The following is a 20,765-nucleotide window of genomic DNA, read 5'->3' as shown; positions in this document are numbered from 1 at the left end:
CACCCCCAACTTCCAGATAATATAAACAATGCCGGATCCAGGGTCTTTAAAATAATCTTGCTTCAGAGGGACATGATTTGGATTGTTTTTCAAGTTCTTCTGGGAATTTTTTTCATTGGGAAAAATGTGATAAGAGGGCGAGACCCAGCAATCCATGGGCATGTCAAAAGATGTGAACAAAATCATATTGGGTAAACTCTGCTCTGACTTTAGGCCAAGGCTTTTTTATTTGTGTATTTTTTTTTTTTGCATAGAGCTGCACTGAGTATTATGACATTCAAATGATCTAAAAGTCCAAGCGAGAGAATCTATTTATTCAAGGCTTTTCTTCTTCTTCTTTTTCTTTTTCCTCCTCTCTAATGTTTGATCTTGGGCAGATGCCATGTCCATTTCCTCTTTCTTTTTCTTTTTCTTCTTTTTTGGTTCTGTGACAGAGGTTCCTGTACTAGGCTTTTGCTCATCACAAACTAGTCTCTTGTGTGGAGAAGCCTTCAGACACTGCTCATAACCAGGGTCACCAGCCTGGTTCTCAGCAAGGGTTGTTTTCTTTGACTTATGGTCAGGGCGACATCCCTCTTCCTCCTCCAGACTCTCTTTTTTGGGACGCTTGGTCTTGGGTTTGTCCCAGGCCCCAGCTTCTTGTCTTTTCTTCTTGTCTTTTTTCTGTTTAGCTCTTTTATCTTCAAAAGGCTTGGTTTGATCAGAATCTGTATGTATAGCTGCTGACTTGTTCTTTAGTTCCAACATTCGTTTGGCAAAATATTCCTGTACAGTCAGGTTACTGGTCACTGTGGGAGTGGCTTTTTCTTCACTTTCAGCACTAAAATTTTGATCTTCCTAGAAAATAGGGAGAAATGGTTAAAACATAAAAGTTATATTTTGAAAATGAAAGGATATCAAGGAAATACTTTTGATAAAAATTTTAAATAGTCCAGTTTCTCACAATTTAACTGGAAGCCTCTGCCTATACTCATCTATGCTGTGACTATTAGAAAAATTAAGGTAAGGCTCTTTTTTTCTGGCTTTTTTTTTTTTAACTAAACCTTAGATTTATCAGATCTCTGCAGTAGAGAAAAGATAATTTTTCTTTTTGGTGAAAGTAAAAATGGGGAAATGGGCATCCAACTAACATTAACTTGTGTTTGAAAAGTTGGTTTATAAATCATTTATTTGGAACTCAAGAACACTGGGAATATTCCACTCCAAACCCAACCCTAGCTAGTCCTATTTCAATAATAATGAGATTGCTTTTAATTCTGTAAAGAAAGCTCCCCACTCGCAATTATCCATATACATATGATATCAGCAAGAATTCCAAAGTCAGGGAATCTCAGAATATTCACACTGATTGATCATCCTTGAAAATGGGTGGAATATATGCTTTGATATGAAATGTGTACATATGCTCAGAAGGTTTTGGAGGTTAGATAAAATTATGGAAGCTTAATTAAACTGAAATATAACACGACAGAATCACATATGGGTATTGGTTATTGGATGACAATGTGATGAAAATGTGTAAAGAAGGAGGAAGTAATTTATAATACATGAAATCAACAGTAGAATCAAGATCTAGGGAACATTGTTTGTATAAGGGATTTAAAAAAAGATAATCAAATAATAAATAATGGTTGGCTTATCCATTAGATCAGTGATTCTCAAAGTTGGTCCAGGGGTCCCTAAGACCCTTATGGGGGTCAAGCAAGGATTTCATAATAGCACAAAAGCATTTTAATTTTTAATACAGCAAATACTGATAGACATAACCCACATAAACAAAAGCTCTTTGGTGTCCTTAACAATTTTTTAAAATATAAAGTGATTGAGCCCAAAAAGTTTGATAATCAATATTTTAGAAAACCACTCAATTTATTTTCCTCCCCTTTTATTTTCACAGTGAAGAAGAGTTATTTGATTCTTTCAGAATGCTGGGTCTGGAGTCAGTAAGACATGAGTTCAGATATGGCCTCAGATACTTACTAGCTATTAGAACCTGGACAAGTACCTTAACTTCTGTTTGCCTTTGTTTCCTTATCTGGAAAATGGGGATAATAATAACACCTAACTGCCATGATAGTTGTGAGGATCAACTGAAATGATAACTATAAAAGTGCTTAACAGTGTCTGGCACTTTGTAAGTGCTATATAAATGTTAGCTATTAGCTGTTATTATTAGGTTAACAGGAAGCTCGGGAAAAAGTTCTGAGTAAATGTGTCCTCAAATCAAGATACTAATATGCTATAACATTCTAATAAATTAATATCCAATATATTAATAGGCATGTCTCCCCTATTAGAATATAAGCTCCCCAAGGGAAGAGATTATTTCATGTTTGCCTTTATACCCACAGCAGTTGGCACAGTGCTTGGCATAGAGTAAGCACTTAATGTTCATCGACTGAAACTTGCATTTGGGTTTCTGGGACTAGAGACAAAATGGCAGAGAAAACACTTCTCTGAGTTCTCCCAATATTTCCCTTCAGAAAACTTTAAAATGAGGTCTCAAGTCTAATTCTGGAGTGGCAGAGTCAACAAAAGGTCAGAATGAGACATTGTTATAGTCCAAGACAACTCTGGGGTTTGGAAAGAGATTTGGAAACTGGGAAGGAGGCTGGCCTGGAGTCCACACGGATCAAACATTTGGGGGTGGGAGGGCACGATTAGGTGGCATCAACAGAAAGAACAGTAGCTTCAAGAGCTTGCAAGCCAGAGCTAGTAAGGGGGCCTGGGAACTAGTCAGAAAGAGACTACAGGGTACCCTGTGCTAGCACGGTACACAGGATCTGACTGCTGCCATCTCCAATGGCTCTAGCCACTTCTGGGTCACAGTTTAAAGGAGGGAAAAAGCACTTCTGGTTAAGAGAGAGCAGAAGCTCTGAGGAGGAGCATTGATTCGATTCCCAGGGCACAAGGGCCCTGAAGAGCCGTATCAACTTCAATCCCAAAGGACTAGGAACTCTTCCTGGTTAAGAACCAGATTGGAAAACAGGGGAAAGCAATGGACAGAAGTATTTATACCAGTTCTTTTCTTTTCTTTCTTTCCTTCTTTTCTTTCCTTCTTTTCCTTCCTTCCTTCCTTCCTTCCTTCCTTCCTTCCTTCCTTCCTTCCTTCCTTCCTTCCTTCCTTCCTTCCTTCCTTCCTTCCTTCCTTCCTTCCTTCCTTCCTTCCTTCCTTCCTTCCTTCCTTCCTTCCTTCCTTCCTTCCTTCCTTCCAAACCCTCACCTTCCATCTAAGAATCAGTATTGTATATTGGTTCCAAGGCAGAAGAGCACTAAGGGTTAGGCAATGGGGGTACAGTGACTTGCCCAGGGTCACACAGCTAGGAAGTGTCTGAGGTCAAATTTGAACCTAGGGACCTCTCATTTCTCGGCCTGGTTCCCATTCCACTGAACCGCACAGCTGTTCCTATATATCAACTCTTTTTTTGGGGGCAAAGAATTGGAAATTAAGGGGATGACCAGTAATTGGAATGACTGTACAGGTGTGGTATATGACTGTGATAGATCACTACTGTGCTATAAGAAATGGCAAGCAGTGTTGGCTCTGGAAGGGAAGAGGGAAGAGTAGAGGGAAAGAAAATGAATCATATAAACTGGAAAAATATTTTAAAATAAAATATAATAAAAATGAGTAAATAAATTATTTTTTAAAAAAGAAATGACAAGCAGGATCGTTTCAGAAGAATCTGGGAAGACATAGGAAGTCATGCAAAATGAAGTGAGCAGAACCAGGAGAACATTGTAAACAGTAATAGCAATATTATAAGGACGATTAACTATGAAAGGCATAGTTACTCTAATTAAGATAATGATGCGATACATTTCCAAAGGAAAGGAACCATGATGAAAAAATGATATCCACCCTCTAGAGAGAGCTGATGAATTCTGAATGCAGACTGACGCAGATTTTTAAAATTTCTCTTTTATTTCTTTGTGTTTGCATTTTCTTTTGTAACATAGCTAATATGAAATGTATATTGTAAGACAGTCACATATAGAATTGACATCAAATTGCTCACCTTTTCAAGGAGGAGGGAAGGGAAAATGGGAAGTAATTTGGAAATCAAAAAAAAATTTTTTACAATTTTACAAGGAATTTGGAAATATTTAATGAAATAAAGATATATTAAAAATAAAATAAAAATGAATGATCCTCCACTGCCCAAATAAACTAGCATTTGGTTAGTTGATATTTCACTTGTATATACAACTTAACCAGGAAATCAACATATACAAATCATTCTGGGTAATTTTCTGGAAACAATGGCATGCCACAAAATTATACTAGTGGACTGAAAATAATGTCATACTCAGAAAGTCAATGCCAGTTATATAAGAACCATGTATATTAGAATGGGTGCATTTTTTTATTCTTTTAATGTTGTTGTATGTTGTTTAATGTTGTTTAATGTTAATGTATGTTGTTACCTACATGCCAGTTTTTCTTGAGATATCAAGGCAGAGTGCACAGGATTAATTAATGAAACCTATAAGAGAAAGCTTTCAGTTTGTCTAGCTAGTTTAAATTTTTTTTTTTATTTCCAAGTCATTAAAAAAAAGTCAAAAATAGCTAACCCAGGGGGACTTGAAGCTACTTTTCTTTTCCAAAGGATGAAAAAGTTTTAGAATTTTATTGGAATAACAAATCTGTTGTTCTCTTGGTACAAACAACTCAATATAAGTGCTAGAGTAATTTAACACAATAACTTTGTTTAAGGCATGCACAAAACTTAAGTTAGAAAATGGGTCTTAGGGTGATAAAAATTAAATATTTGATTTTTCAAGTGGGCCAACTCTAGAAGGAATGCATATAATGTCCCAAGCACCCTAACATTAGGTATTTTATATCATTCCTCAACTCAATGTTCACTTTTTTCTTTCTGTGAATTCTATTTCTAATAGCTTAATCATTGGAACCAAATGTGAGAGTTAATGAAAATATTTTTTTAAAAAATCAGGAAAAACAATACTATTTTTGATTCACTTAATGAGTTTGGAGGGCTTCCATGACCACACAGAACAACTCTGCCAGTGACCAGTTTCTAAAGCGATAAGGATTTTAATAATCACGGGCCACTGCTCAACAAACTCAGCAGGGCATGGAGACAGGCAAGGAAAGTACCAGCACTCAAAATCCTATTCATCTTGGGAAATATTTATACAATGCAATAAATCAGTGGGGTGGTCTATGGCTTTAAGGCCAGCTCTGGCCATTTCTGCTCTAGAGGAATGTGAGTACTTAAATATCCAAGGAGGACTCTAATCATCAATGATTTCCAGATCTCTAAGTTAGCCCTAGCTTCTTTCTCCTGAGCTCTGCTCTAGCATCATGACTTGCTTATGGAAAACTTAAACTAAGTATGTATCAACCCTTCACTTTCACTCATCTCATATCCAATTAGTTACAAGTCTTTTCATTTCTATATTCACAATATCTCTCCTCCATGAACCAGTCTCTCTACATGGTTATATCACATTACTTAAAGCCTCTATCATGAATACTGAAACAATCTATTAATTGACTTCCCTAATTCATCACTCCCCATTCTATTCCATCCTCCACAGAGCTGCCAAAGTGGTTTTCCTCAAGCACAGGTCTGGCCATGCCACCCCCCTCACCTCATCCAATGAACTCAAAGTAATTCCCCATTATCCTTACAATTAACCGCAAATTTATTTGCTTGGCATTTAAAGCTCTTCATAACCTGACTCCTCCCTCTCTTTCCAAGATTCTTACATATTACTGCTCCTCCATATACTTCATTACTGGTTAGCATTACATCCTATCTGTTTTCCTTCACACAAGATGATCCATCTTCATCTATGACCTTGTACTAGCTATCCCACCTTGCTCAGAATGGACTTCCTCCTCACTTCCACTTCTTGGTATTCTAGCTTCCTTCAATATTCGGCTCAAGAACTAGACTCTGAAAGTCTCTTCCTCCTCCCTCCTTCCCCCATCAATAGTGCCTTCCACTGTTGTATGTACTGTGTATGTGTCTTGTATACACCTCTACAGGGACATGCTGTATTCCCTGTTAGAATGTAAGCTCACTGAGGACACAGGCCACTTTTTGTCTTTGCATCCCCAGTACAGTAGCTGGCAAATAGTATGTGCTTAATAAATGTTTATTGATTGATTAGAAGTGATATAGCAAAGCCCCCTCCAGAAAAAACCACAGTGTACCATTTTTCCAGCCCATTTCAGCAGAGGGAGACAGAGAAGACTGTGAACCTGGGTCAGGGTTGGGACAGGAACACACCACTTGGAATACTCTAGAGCCTCACAAGAGACATGCACCATGGGAAGAAAAAGTCCCAGAGCCACACTGGGACAGGGTCCAGCTGGTAGCTTTGTGGTGTACTAACTAGGTTAGGGTTGCAGATCCAGGATGGTTTGATAAAAGGACAGACAGGGACATGGGAGTTGTGTTTCCAAGTAAAAAATCCTGGGTCTGGTGCTGAGAATGGAGAAAGTTCAGAAACAAGCAGCAGCTGTGTGGCTCAGACCCCTGAAGCAGAGTGAAGTCCAGTTGCAGCATTTAGCTCACCTGCTGAGAATAACCAAGGAAGTAATTCCAGACCAAAACAGAGCCTACAATTTTTGTCACTGTGAGCCAGCAGAGCTTTCCAGAGGGTTGATAGGGCCTGAGTCCAGTAGCATCTACTAGTTACTCAGATTGAAATACAAGTCAGAGACTTGCAGAGCTTGGACCAGTGAGGTAATATGCTGTATCCTGGATCAGACCACGTTGGAAGCACAGAAAACTTGTAGATCCTCACCCTGTACTGAGACTCTGGAATGAAACAACTCTCAATATCTCAAGAAAGCAGGACTACCTCAGACCTTCCTTCCAGAAATGCAGCAGAAGGTAATCTTAACATCAAATCTGAAGTCAGGAAGAAGGCTAGAAGGATGAGGAAACAAACAAAAAAAAATCCAACATAAAGCAATAATATGACAGGACACAACTATGGCACAAATTCATAGAAAAGATGAAGCACAAGCACAACTTTCTGAAAGAAACCCCAAAGTAAAACTCCAGGAACAGAATAGCCAAATTTTAGTTTCCAGGTCAAAGAAAAAGTGCAAGTAGCCAGAGAAAGTCAAGTACTGAAAAATTATGGTCAAGATTCCATATCACTAACTAAAGTGGAGAATTTAGAATACAATATTCCAGAAGGGAAAGGATATATAACCTTATAGCCAAGAATAACTTACCCAGCAAAACTGATATAATGCTACAGGGGAAAATATAGATATTTTAATAAAATAAAGGATTTCCAAGCATGGTAGCTTGGTATAAACTTAGAAGTGCAAATAAAGGAATCCGGAGAACTATAAAAAGGCAAACAATGAATAACAATAAAGGACTAAATAAACAACAATCCTGAAGGGTCATTGTGAGGATCCAATGAGAGAATATTTGTAACAAACCACTTGGCTCAATGCATGCCACATAGCAGGTGCTGAATGAATGTTTGCTGAATCAAAAATAAAGATAAACTCCTTATATTCTGATAGACAGAATTCCCTTCTGAACTTTAATATTATCAGGGATCGGGGAAAGTTTAATTAGACGACATGGGAGTTGTTCCATTAGGTCCTCATCATCTTAAAAGAAGAATGGAAAGAGAGGGAAGAGGAAATGGGGGAGGGAAATTATCTATCTAATCAGGGTGTGAAAGTATACATCTATATAAACAAGGGAGACAGAGGCTGACAACAGAAACTCACTCTTACCTGAAATGGTTACATACATACACATTGGATACAGAAATATACTTCACTCAATAAGTAGATAAGAGGGAAAGGGGCAAAATGGGGAGGAAGAATTAAAAGGAGGAGATATAGGATAAAGGAAGGATTAGTCCCAATTAAAACAAAAACTATGGATGTGCAAAAATATATTTCTTTTTGAACTGGCAGAGAATGACAGTCTGAGGAAAAGTCATAAATTGAAGAACAGATGAACAAGTTATGGTATATAAATAAGAGAATATAACTGAGGTATAAGAAATGATGGAGAGGATTTCAGAGAAACCTGGAATAAAGACTTACATGAACTGTTGTTGCAGAATGAAGTGAACAGAACCAAGAGAATAACAATATGCTACAAACTACTTTGAAAGAATTTGGAACCCTTATCAGTGTAATAACCAACCATGAGTCCAGAAGACTAATAATGAAACATGCTACCCATCCTTTCTTAGAGATGAAAGACTCAGAATATAGAAAGAGACATATATATGTATATACAAAATTGTTTTTTAGTCAGTCATTTGAAACTTGTTTAATACATTATTTGTAATGGCTTTCATTTTTTTCCCTTGTTCTCAAATGAGGGTGGGTAATAATGATTGGGGGTAGGAATGTGAGGATGTATAATTTTGCTGACTGGAAAAATAAAATACTTAAAAAAACAATATATAGAAACAGCTTTACAACCCTTAAACCATATTTTATTGTTACTGATATTTTCCATCTTTGGACTAAGTTCAAAGGTGAAATTTTATGTTTTAAAAAAAAAAGGCAACTTGATTTCATTTTAGTGGCTTAAAATACAGAACTCTTTCCTTCCTACAAATTCCATCAAATACATAATGTATAATTGGAAATCTGTTACCCTAAAAACTGCATTTCCCAGGAGGCCACTGACTTCCTGTCATTACAAGTCAGTAGGCTCCTGGGAAATGCAGTTTTTAGTATAACAGATTTCCAATTATACAATATTCTGTGTATATTTATTTGTGCGTGTTTGAGAAAGAGGAGGGAAAGACATAAGAATGCCTCAATTAAAATGAGAATGACATTATAGCTGATCCTCTTCGGGTATTTTGGTCCTCTTGACTCTCTTGGCCAAGGTATAGACAGAAAAATCCCCTTTTTGTCCTGCTTTAGCTACAATTTAAAAAATCGGGATTTTTCAAGGGAGACTTTATTAGATAAGTAAAGGAAATTAAAACAAAACAATATAAAGGCAAAGAATTGAGAAACTTATGAAACATGGAAAATATCCTACAAATTCCTGACCTAAATCCTGTTTCTCCAAAGGAGGAAAATACTTCCCTCACTGTGTACCTTCAGAGATCCTTCCCCTGAACTTCAAGCTGCTCTGTAGTAACCAGGAATTCATCTCCATTATGTATCCCACTGAAATTTTCAGTCTTGTGAGTCTTTTGTTACTCTACAGTGGACCTGGCTACTTTACCTCTTTACTCTAAGGTGGTACCCAGGGCCTCAAAACAATTAGGTTCTTTGGGGGTAGTTCTTCTAACAGCTTTCTCAAAGTGTCAGGAACAGTAGTATCTCTTCCTATTTCAAAGTCTATGTATTTGATCTAAGAGATGGCTTTAATTCTAAGATGATTTGCCGAGCTGAGATGTCTAGAGGATATAGGGAGCCACTGGAATTTACTGAGAAGTGAGGTGAGAGAATGAAACCTACAGTTTAGCATCCCGGTGAATGATGGGTTGGTGTAAGTAGAAAACCAACCAGAAGGTTACTTCTTGAGTCCAAATGTGAGGTGATAAGGGACTGTCCCCCCATGGTAGGAGCCACACTCAACCACGAAGTTATTCAGGCAGAAACAGGAGTTAACAACAGATTGGATATCTGAATTGAGACTGAGGCAAAGAAAATGACACCAAGATTTAGAGCCTGAGTGACTGGAAGGATGGATGACGGTACATTGGGTAGTTTAGATATTTTGTCAGCCCAAAGTATAGTTAGAGATACACTTCCTATAGATAGGAAATATAATTCTAAAATACAACAACCACACTTGTTAAAACCTATTCCTATCTCTTGCTGGGTATTTGATATTTATCTCCATATCCAAAAGGAGGCTAAATAATACTAAGGTTAGGGTTAGCAATTATTCTGTAATTATAATCTTTTGGTTTGTCAGAGGGAAGCAAAAAGCAGTCCTATTTAAAGCAAAGTAAAACTGATGGGAAAGAGTTGAGGGAAAGAATAGGTACCACACAACAAGGCTACAAATATATAAGATCATTGTGTTGAATGTCAAAGTGTCACAGTCTAAAAAAGTACAAAGCCATAGAGAAGGAGCAACTATTCCACAAATGACCCAATGCCATAGTACCAACCATATCCCACTAAATTAGCAACATCAATGACCTAAATCAGGAAAAATCCTTAAATCTCACACTAAAGAGATAAAAGATAACCCTTATTCCATATTCACTTAACAAATAATCATATTTTTTTACTTATGATCTTTTATGGTTACAGTGTTAATATATACCATCTTAAATGATTCTTATAATAACTGTATCAGGTAAACAATACAAATCTTATCCTCATTTACCCAAAGGTAAATGATTTGTCCAAGGTCATATAGTTGTTATACCTTACATCAAGGATCATGATTTTGCTGCTCTGGCTATTCACTGATATAAAACAACTTTTTTTTTTTAAACCCTTACCTTCCATCTTAGAATCAATACTATGTATTGGTTCTAAGGCAAAAGAGCAGTAATGGCTAGGCAGTGGGGGCTGTGATTTGCCCAGGAAGGGTCTGAGGCTAGATTTAAATGAGGCCAGATTTAAACTCAGGACGTCCCATCTCCAGGCCTGGCTTTCAATCCACTGAGCCACCCAGCTCCCCAAAAACAACTTAAAAAACCCTGAACAAACCAGTTTATTAAGATGCTATGGCCAAACAATCATGTAACTAAACTTGTAGTAAAGGCATGGCCAGTGTGTGATACTGGCCTCCTGACTATTTCTCAAAAATACTTCATTGTGAGTCTGAACCTCTTCCCCCTTCTCATCTCTATCTCCTGGCTTCCTTCAAGCCTCAAATAAAGTCCTATATTCAGTAAGAAGTTTTTCCCAGTACTCTTTAATCTCAGTTCCTTTACTCTAAGACTAACCCCAGTTTATCAGTTTGTACATAGCTGTCTGCATACTGTCCCACTATTTCCTACACTTATTAGATTGTGAGCTCCTTAAGAGCAGGGATGTCCTCCCCTGGACTTTAGCAGAGTACTTGGAACATAGTAAACAATAAATACTTGTTGACTAATGCTATGATACTTTAAAAATACATTATTTAATTTCAATGTTGCTTTTATTCTCTGTCACTCTCTTTTCCCACCCACAGAGAAGGCAAGCAATGTTCTATCAATTATATATATGAAATCATGCAAAACATATTTCCATATTAGACATGCTGCAAAAAGAAAATAAATAAAAATAAAGGAAGTGAAAAAAATTATGCTTCAATCTGCAGAGTTTGTTCTCTCTCTGAAGGTGGAGAGCATTTTTAATCATGAGGTCTTCAGAACTGTCTTAGATTACTGGACTGATAAGAGCAGCTAAATCTTTCATAGCTGATCATATAGTGGGCTTTCTGAAACTTAGCTAGACTGGCTAAGACATCCCTTATTTGAAGCCTTTTTAGTTTGATGGGAAATGAATTTGTGAATAACACATACAGCATTCAAGAATACAGGTTCATTGTTGCAATATAAAGTAGCACTGGAGGGAGAACTCTTGGGGAGAAATCACTGCTACCTAACCAAAGAGCCACTTTAATCTTCTGACTATCATATAGGAATAGCCTTTTCACACTGGAAGATTCTTCTATCACTGCAGCCCCTTTCTCTGATTGGACAGGTCCTCTAAAAATCTCCATTTTAAAGAAGAGCCCAGGCTGGCCACATTCACTTCTTCATTTCTCTTCACTCCTTGTATTGTCTTTCCTCAATAGAATGGAAGTTCCGTGGGGACAGGAACTGTCTTTTTGCTTCTATTTCTAATTTCAATACTCTGCACAGTGGCTTCCATCACATATTAAGCAATTGATAAATGTTGACTCTCTACACCTGCATTTTAAAAACTTTAAGTCTATAGTCCATTTCAATTCCTCATACCAGGTTTGTACCGCACCAATGGAAATCTTCCTGGGGGTAGGAAAATGGGCAGTCTGTGGAATTTCTCCTTTGTGTGGCAGGGTAAAGAAAATAAGTAAATAAATGATTCTTACTGTAGGTTCAATAACAATTTTTACCAAAGTAAGATGGATTTTCTGTCACTGAAAAACTATAGGTCAGGAGCCAAAACTGAATCAGGCTGGTGATGGTTATGGCCATTTGTTAAAATATTAGGAACAAAATATTCAGTTTACAAAAAAGATGATTAATCATGAAGTAACCATAGAACTCTGTAAATAACACAGGCTGGTAAGCACAATCTTTTCTAGGTAGCGAATTAATCTTCACCTTCTGGAACCAAAAGGCTCCCTCTTTGATCACTAGTCTAAGACCACTAGAATCCACTGAAAAGCATTTTGTATTTATCTTACCTTTCTACTTCCTCATAACTTTGAGTGGTTTTAATTATTACTCAAATAAACTCTGCATTTAAGAGGTCAGTAATGGACATATTAAACATAACATAATTAAAAAAAGAAAATGTGATATAAGAAGGCATAGATTCTAAATAAAGCCTGGGAGTTTAGGAGCTGAAACTCTAATTTCAGAGTCCTTTTGATTCCTGGAAATTTTAAGCCCAGGGAAGATTTGTCATTACTACCACCCCAATGAGAGATAGCCTAATGATTTCTAGTATGAGGAATAATTTTAACCCTGTTTCTTAGAAGCACAGATTTAACTCAAAATTAATAATCACTGCCTTAATTAATTTTCACTCTATACAATGTATTAAATCTTTTGAGTAAGTCCCTTGCTAAATTATTAGAAGGTAGGAAACATGTCGAGGGAGAAGAGAATAGGACAGAGCCTTGTTCATATCATTTCATATTCATATCATATAACCAAATAGCAAAAAGCAGGTGGTAATGACCAGGTTGGAGAAAGCATGGTTTGAGACCCAAGTTGTTAAATGATTTCAAGATTCTCTCTTGAACTATTTTATAGGTGTAGATTATTTATAGGTGTAGAAATGGAAGGATACAAAATGGAATCAATTTTCTAATGTATCTGATGGTAATATTTTCACTGATAATATTGGAACTTCCATAATTGAACTGCAACATCTCCATACCCATTGCTACAGAGAAAGGGGGAAAAAAAGGAAGGAAAAACAAAACAAAACCCAAGGCTCTGTCCTATTTAATTTGATCTCATCAGCTCCCTTGGATTCAATAATCATGTTGATGATTCTCAAATTTATTCATCTAGCCCTAATCTCTCTCTCTTTCCTAGTCAAACATCTACAACTGCCTATTAGATATCTCAAACTAGATGTCACATGTTGTTCAGTTTTTTCACTCTTGGTGACCCTATTTGAGGTTTTCTTGGCAAAAATACTGGAGTGGTTTGCCATTTTCTTCTACAGCTCATTTGACCCATGAGGCAAACAGGATTAAGTGACTTGCCCAGGTCACTCAGCTAATAAGTGACTGAGGCCAGATTTGAACTCAGAAAGTTAGCCAGATCTAGCACTCTATCTATCCATTGTGCCTTCTGACTGCTCCATAGAAATCGCAAACTCAACATGTCCAAAACCGAACTCATTATCCATCCCCCCAACCCCCCCCCCCCCCGTTTCCTTGTTTCTTAATTTCCCTATTAATGCTGAGGGTACCATAATCCTCCCAGGAACCTAGTTTTGCATCTTCGGTGACATTCCTGACTCATTTTCTCTACCTCTCATATCTAATCAGTTGTCAACTTCTGTCATTTCTCCCTTCATAACACCTCTTGCATACTTCCTCTTCTTTCTTCTATCACTGCCACCATTCTGCTACAGGGCCTCATCACCTCAAGCCTGGTCTATTGCAACAGTCTTTTACTTGATGTCCCTGCATCAAGTCTATCCCAGCTCTTCTCCACTATTTTTTAAAAAATTTAAACCCTTGATGTGGCAAAGTCGGGACATTAATTCATTGCTGGTGGAGTTGTGAATTGATTCAACCATTCTGAAGGGCAATTTGGAACTATGCCCAAAGAGCGATAAAAGAAAGTCTAACCTTTGATCCAGCCATAGCACTGCTGGGTTTGTACCCCAAAGAGATAATAAGGGAAAAGACTCATACAAAAATATTCATAGCTGCATTCTGTGTGTTGGCAAAAAAATTGGAAAATGGCTGAACAAATTGTGGTATATGTTGGTGATGGAATTCTATCATGCTCAAAGGAATAATAAAGTGGAGGAATTCCATGGAGACTGGAACAACCTCCAGGAATTGATGCAGAGCCAGGAGAACATTGTACACAGAGACTGACACACTGTGGTACAATTGAATGTAATGGACTTCTCCATTAGTGGCAATGCAGTGTCCCTGAACAACTTGGAGAAATCTACGAGAAAAATCACTATTCACATTCAGAGGAAACACTGGGAGTAAAAACACAGAAAAAAAAACCAACTGCTTGAATACATGGGTTGAAGGAATATGATTGGGGATATAGACTTGAAATGAACATCCTAATGCAAAGAACAACATGGAAATAGGTTCTGATCAAGGACACAAGTAATACCCAATGAAATTTCGCATTGGCTGTGGGAAGGGTAGGTGGAGGGAAGGGAGGGAAATAAAGTGAGTATTGTGACCAAAAATAAATAAATAAATAAATAAATTTAAGCCCTTACCTTCCATCTTGGAATCAATACTGTGTATTGGCTCCAAGGCAGAAGAGTGGTAAGGGCTAGGCAATGGGGTTTAAGTGACTTGCCCAGGGTCACACAGCTGGGGAGTGTCTGAGGCCAGATTTGAACCTAGGACCTCCCGTCTCTAGTCCTGGCTCTCAATTCACTGAGCTACTCAGTTGCCCCCGATTTCACTTTTAAGACATCAAGTATACCCCCTTCTTTCATCCAACGCTGCCAGCAATGGGGTGTAGGGCCTCATCACCTCATGCCTAGATTCCTGAGTGTTCTGGTGCCCTGTGACCTAGCCCTGCCACCCCTTCCTCCCTTACTCCTCCCTGCTATGCATTCTGTGATCCAGTAACACTGGCCTCCTAGCTGCTCCACAATTAAAACACTTCATCTGGGGCTCCAGGCATTTTCTCTGGTTGTCCCCCAGGCCTGGAATATTCTCCCTCCTTAATCTCACCTACTGACTTGCCTGGTTTCCTTTAAATCCTAACCTTTCCCAGGAAGTCTTTCTTAATCCCTCTTAATTCTAGTATCTTCTTATTTCCTATTTATCCTGCCTAAAGCTTCTTTGCACATATTTGTTTATATGTTGTCTCTACCATTAGATTGATGAGCTCCATGAGAACAGGAACTGTCTTTGGCCCTTTGTTGTATCCCCACCGTCTAGCACATAGGAGGTACTTAATAAATGTTTACTGATTGACTAAATGATCACTCAGCTAAAACTGTTCTATATACTTACTAATAACCTCAAATATTAAATTAATTCATCTTTCCTCAAGATTCATCATTCTTGACTTCTCAACAGTATTTTCAATTGCTGACCATCCTTTCTTCCTGGATAGTCTTACTTCTCTGGATTTTTGTGACATTGCTTTCTTTGGATTTCTCTCATCATCCACATCCTTCTTCCTAACATAGATGTCCTTCTAAGGCATTGTCTGGAGATCTCCTCCCTCCCTCTCTCTCAGAGATCTTATTAGTTTTCATGAGTTCACTTTGCAGATGCATTCTAAATCTATAAATCCAGCTCTATTTTCTCCCTTGAGCTCAAGTCCTTTATCACTCCCTGCCTATTGAATACTTCCAAATGGATATCAATCCCACAGCCACCTGAAAAGTGAACAAATCCCAAAAGGAACTTATATTTTATTCCATGACCACCTCAATCCCTCTTCAAGGACACCACCATTTCCTTCTCCTGCCCCCAACTCAATCCAGGGGTAACCAGGTGGCAATAATGACACACAGCCACTAGAATCCTTCTGGTTAGATGAAGGATCATGAAGTCTTACCAATAACACCTCCCAAATATCTATTGTTGAACTACTGGATTAGATTACTCTCACTGACTTTACAATTACCTGCCTCAATAAGCTGTGATAAATATAGCAAATATCCACTTTTTGATGAAATTATAAAATTAATATGAATATTCATCAAAATTAATAACTTACACAAAGGTAAACCTTTTATTTTCTAAAGATGAAATCTGCATGAGGGAGGCAAAGGACTACAGTAGAAAGACTGAAAGTCAGGAAAGGGCAAGTTGCCCAAGATAAATTCTGATGGAGGCAGTTGGGTGGTTCAATGGATAGAGAGTCAAACCTGGAGGTAGACAGAAAAGTCCTGGGTCCAAATCTGTCCTCACACTTCCTACCTGTATGACCTTGGGCAAATCACTTAAGGCCAAATGCCCAGCCCTTACTATTTTTCTGCCTTAGAAACCAATACTTAATCAGAATTCCAAGATAGAAGGTATAGGTTTAAAAGAAAAAAAAATTTCTGATGACAAGAGATAGAACTAGAACCTAGATCTTCTTTCAAGACACTTCTTTCATACCATTGTCCTCTTTTACTAATTCTCTTTAACTCGTCTCTGAAGCTTCTCCAAGTTCATGGAGTGATGATATAATTAAAAGAGACTTAGACTAGTAGCCAGAAGACCTGGGTCTGGTCACTTACCACCTTGGCTATGGCCTTAGGGAAGTCATTTAGCCTGTTTGGGCTTCCTTTTTGTTAATCTATAATGAAAGATCCAAGATTGTACAATATATTGGCTAAGTTCCCTTCTAGTTATAAAACTGTGTAATTCTGTGATTGAGTTATAAACATACAGATATCTATATATAAGAATTAACTTTTTTTGTAGAAAATTGAAACAAAAATCAAGTCTTCCTGACTAGTCAAATCAAATATACTCTATTTTTCCTTTCAACGCCATGACCTTGCCTTTAACTCCAATTGAACTAATCAGTCCAGACACTATTGATATAGATAGGTACCACATGTTACAACATGTAATTAACAACTGTGCTGAAGATAAACTAATTGTGTAACTCCTAACTTCTATCTTGGAAATCAGAGTTTAGGTTGTTTTCTGGTAGCAGTAATGAAGACTAGGGAAACTGAGCCTTCCTTTCTTCAAAGTCAGGATAGATTCCTATGAGGCATTAGTGCACACCCAGAAGAAATACAAGTAGAATCCCAATTTAAAGAATACCATAAAAAAACTCAGACCCCTGGAAAGATGCTATCTCATGTTACTAGCACACATGATGGGGATACAACAAAGTTTTCTTAAAAAGGAACTTTCAGTACATCAGATCCCTTTACAAATCCCTCCTCATTTAGCAGTTAATCCAATTAATGAAGATATCATGTTCTGAATTAGGCATTTATGTACTATGGTTGTATTTAAATTCCCACATGATGGCAAGTATTATTTAGTGGTATTCTTTAAAAAACAGTATTGCTGGCTTTTTGAGGGTATTAAATTGTTAGGTACAGGAAGAGGGTAAAAGAATTAAAGAGTGTTTTCTTTGGGGAAAGGATGGACTTCTGTTGTCTTTAAAAAATGGGTCCCATTTTAAGTGACACAGTACCTGCCTTAGTAAATTTTTCAAAGGACCTATGGCAGGGCAGTTAACTATTGGCTCTAAAGTAACACAGAATGATGGAGGTAATATTTAGTAAGCAGATAATTCAATACAAAGAGAGCTGGAAAAAATTCACAACAAATGTCCAGTTATGATTTTTTGGCAATTATTTAAAATAATAACGATTCTCTTTCTCCCTGTCTCTGTCTCTTTTCCCTTTACTTTCCGTCTTAGTATCAATACTAAGACAAAACAGTGGCAAAGGCTAGCAACTGGGGTTAAGTGACTTGCCTAGTCACACAGCTAGTAAGTATCTATGATCAAATTTGAACCCAGGACCTCCCAACTCCAAGCCTAATGTTCTTATCCACTACTACCTAGCTCCTCCCAGATTAGATTCTAATTAGGACTCTCAAACCCAGGAAAACAAATTGGCCCCTGTAAGAAGCCAAGTAACTAAAACTTGATTAGGAGGACAATCTTATTTTTTGCTGGCTAAGGAAAGTTATGGCAAATCTGTAACACAAAGATTGATGCTAATATATTGTTGATTTTTTTCCCTGGCTAGCCAGCAGTTCTACTTACTTAAATCCATTTGGAAAAGACAACATCAACATCTTTTGAAAGAATAGTTCACTATGGCAACAACTTCTCAAGTAACTAAGGTAAGGATTACTGACAATAGTCATGTAGCCTCTAGTGAGAAAGGGGAAAAAAAAAGAGGAGCAGACTTCCTGCCTATTTTAAATGTCCTAAGGCTTGGAAAAATGCACCCATGTAACAATAGCTCGAAGCACACTGGTCACTAAAAGATAAATGAGAGCCTTTCTATAAACAGAAGTGAACTATGCGCCTTTCAGTTAAATCCAGAAATATTCCAATCTGGGTGTAAATGTACAATTCTGTTCCAAAGGAGCAGGACAAATAAACTTTTCTGAATCCTCAAAATAGCTAGTCAGGGGAAGGACAGAAAACGTGTCTAAGAATCATAACAACCTACAGTTGGATTGCCTGTCAGGAAATAAAATGGGCAGCATTTCCTTCGGCACTAGGAGACCTGAATACTTTGAAGGTTTCCTTTTGCCAGAAACAGTGTGTGATATGCAGGGTCAAGTAAACTTACAGGTACATCATGGCAAATTAATTGGGCCTAGTGAGGAACCTAAGAGCTCCTTTTATGCAACTTATCTCATTTTATAAGTCAGGAAATTGAGATTGAGAATTAATAGCTTGCATTTAAATAATCCTTTAGAGGCTACCTGGCCCTTTCCTCTCAATAACCCTGTAAGAAGGGTGATACAAATATTATAGCCATCTTACAGAGAAAACTGAGGCTTAGAAGTTGACTCACTTCCTCAAGGTCTTAAAAAATAGTGTCAAACCCAGATTAGAATCTTCATTTTGTGACTGACAGTTTGATATGCCTTTCATTGCCTCTAATAAATAAGCTCTTAGTTATTGCACAAGGCAGCAAGTTATCACTGTGGAAACAGGACTGAGTCAGGAGACAGGAAGATCTGCATTCAAATCCAGGTTCAGACGTACTTACTAGCTGTGTGACTCTGGGCAAGTCTTTTACCCTCCGTGTGACTCAGTTTCCTCATCTGTAAAATAAAGATCCTAATAGTACCTACTTCACCAGATTGTTGTGAAGATCAAATGAGATATTTGAAAAACACTTAGCCCAGTGCTTGACATATAGCTGATATTTAATAAATGTTTATTTATTCCACTCAAGTTTGACACATTTTAGTATTTTCACATATTAAATCATTCAGTCATTTTTTAGTCATATCCTCCTCACCATGATCTTATTTGGGGGTTTCTTGGCAAAGACACTGGAGTGGTTTACCATTTACTTCTCCAGCTCATTTTCCAGATGAGGAAACTAAGGCAAACAGGGTTAAATGACCTGCCTAAGGTCACACAGGGAGCAAGGGTCTGCAGCCAGATTTGAACTCAGGAAGATAAGTCTTCTTGATTCTAGAGGCCCAGAACTCTATTCATGGAGCAACTAGCAGCCCCATTTTCACTACCAGAAACTTTTATAAAGTCAGCATAGATAGTTGCAGGACAATAATAAGATTTTATAAGCTGGTCTGCATCTCAAGTGGATTTAATGTCAATAAAGCAATATAACTTCTAAATTTAGAATATCAATGTAAGTCAATTTAAAAAATATTTTGAGTGTTTGGTAGTTATAATTAAAAGTGGATGACCTAAAATAAAAGAGCATCTTTTAGAAGCAACAAAAGAAAAAAAATTACTATCTATGAAGACAGTGAGCCAATAGAACCTTAATAAATATTAGCATTGCTATAATAAATATTACTATTACTATAATTAAATTCTATAGTGAATTATTTTACATTGTGCTCATTTACTCAGTTAAAACAACAACAATTAATGACATAATGCTGTAAATATCACAAGCAAAGTTGAAGAAAGGAACTAAGAATTATTGACTTATTTTGACATTAAAAAAGGTTCAAATTCCTTGGCTCTTATATCTGATTACAAGAAAAAAATAACTTTCAGCACAGCATATTTGGGTGAGGAAGAAAGAATACTAGGAAAAAAGAAGTGTTTGGAAAGATGCTTTCTTCTTATATGTTGAAAGAACAACAAAAGGGATACTTTTCCTCTCAGCCATTCCCTATTTTCTATCCTAAACAAAGATCCCCATCAGTCCAATATTGATGCTAAGGAGTATGAAACTGGATGAATCATAATCCCTTAGAACTATTTGCTATACCTATCTTTCACATTCATACACAAGCTAATCTTGTTATTAATTGCATATTAAATGCATTTGGCTAAATTGAATTAACTAAACAAAGTAGTCCTGTGATTTAGGACTTTTAGATTTAATTCAGAGATTTGTTTTTATTTTGGGGGTTGATTTCTTCACTGATTTAGCATTCTGCATAACTTTTAAAGGGTGTAAGAGTTTTCAAAATGGTAGTGACCTATTTTCTCCTCTCTTCTGAAGAAGCCCCCAAACTTCATCTGAAGTCCTTACTGTCAAGAGATGGTCAGTTTATGTCTCCTATCCTAGGACAGGAAAAGGATGCACTCTCGGCACCATGTGCTTCAGAGCGATAAGACTAGAGATTTCTGTTCTCTCCACCTTATCAGCTTTTCCTGCTACTCTCCAGAACAGACAGCATCAGGGCTGGCAGTAAACTAGCCTAGCTCATGAGGGGGCTCTGTGCTTATAGAGGTTGGAGTTGGGGGGAAGGAGGGTCAGAAGGATGAAAAGAGAAAGGGCTCCAATGTCTTATAATAGTCTG

The 20,765-nt window shown here is 37.3% G+C and overlaps 1 protein-coding gene across 1 annotated transcript in view; it reads right to left on the bottom strand.

Moving 5' to 3' along the window:
• Nucleotides 1-204: 204 nt before the first annotated feature.
• PINX1 (PIN2 (TERF1) interacting telomerase inhibitor 1) overlaps nucleotides 205-20,765 on the bottom strand; it is an 86,494-nt gene continuing 65,933 nt past the window's right edge. The window contains exon 7 of the mRNA XM_007476493.2: nucleotides 205-837. Coding sequence (XP_007476555.2) covers nucleotides 313-837 — 525 coding nt within the window. The 3' untranslated portion in view covers nucleotides 205-312. The remainder of the gene's footprint in view (nucleotides 838-20,765) is intronic.

Source organism: Monodelphis domestica, chromosome 1 (genome assembly GCF_027887165.1).
Source record: "Monodelphis domestica isolate mMonDom1 chromosome 1, mMonDom1.pri, whole genome shotgun sequence".
Lineage (NCBI taxonomy): Eukaryota > Metazoa > Chordata > Mammalia > Didelphimorphia > Didelphidae > Monodelphis > Monodelphis domestica.
The sequence above is the reverse complement of the archived record's forward strand: the minus strand, read 5'-3'. Positions and strand labels throughout refer to the sequence as shown.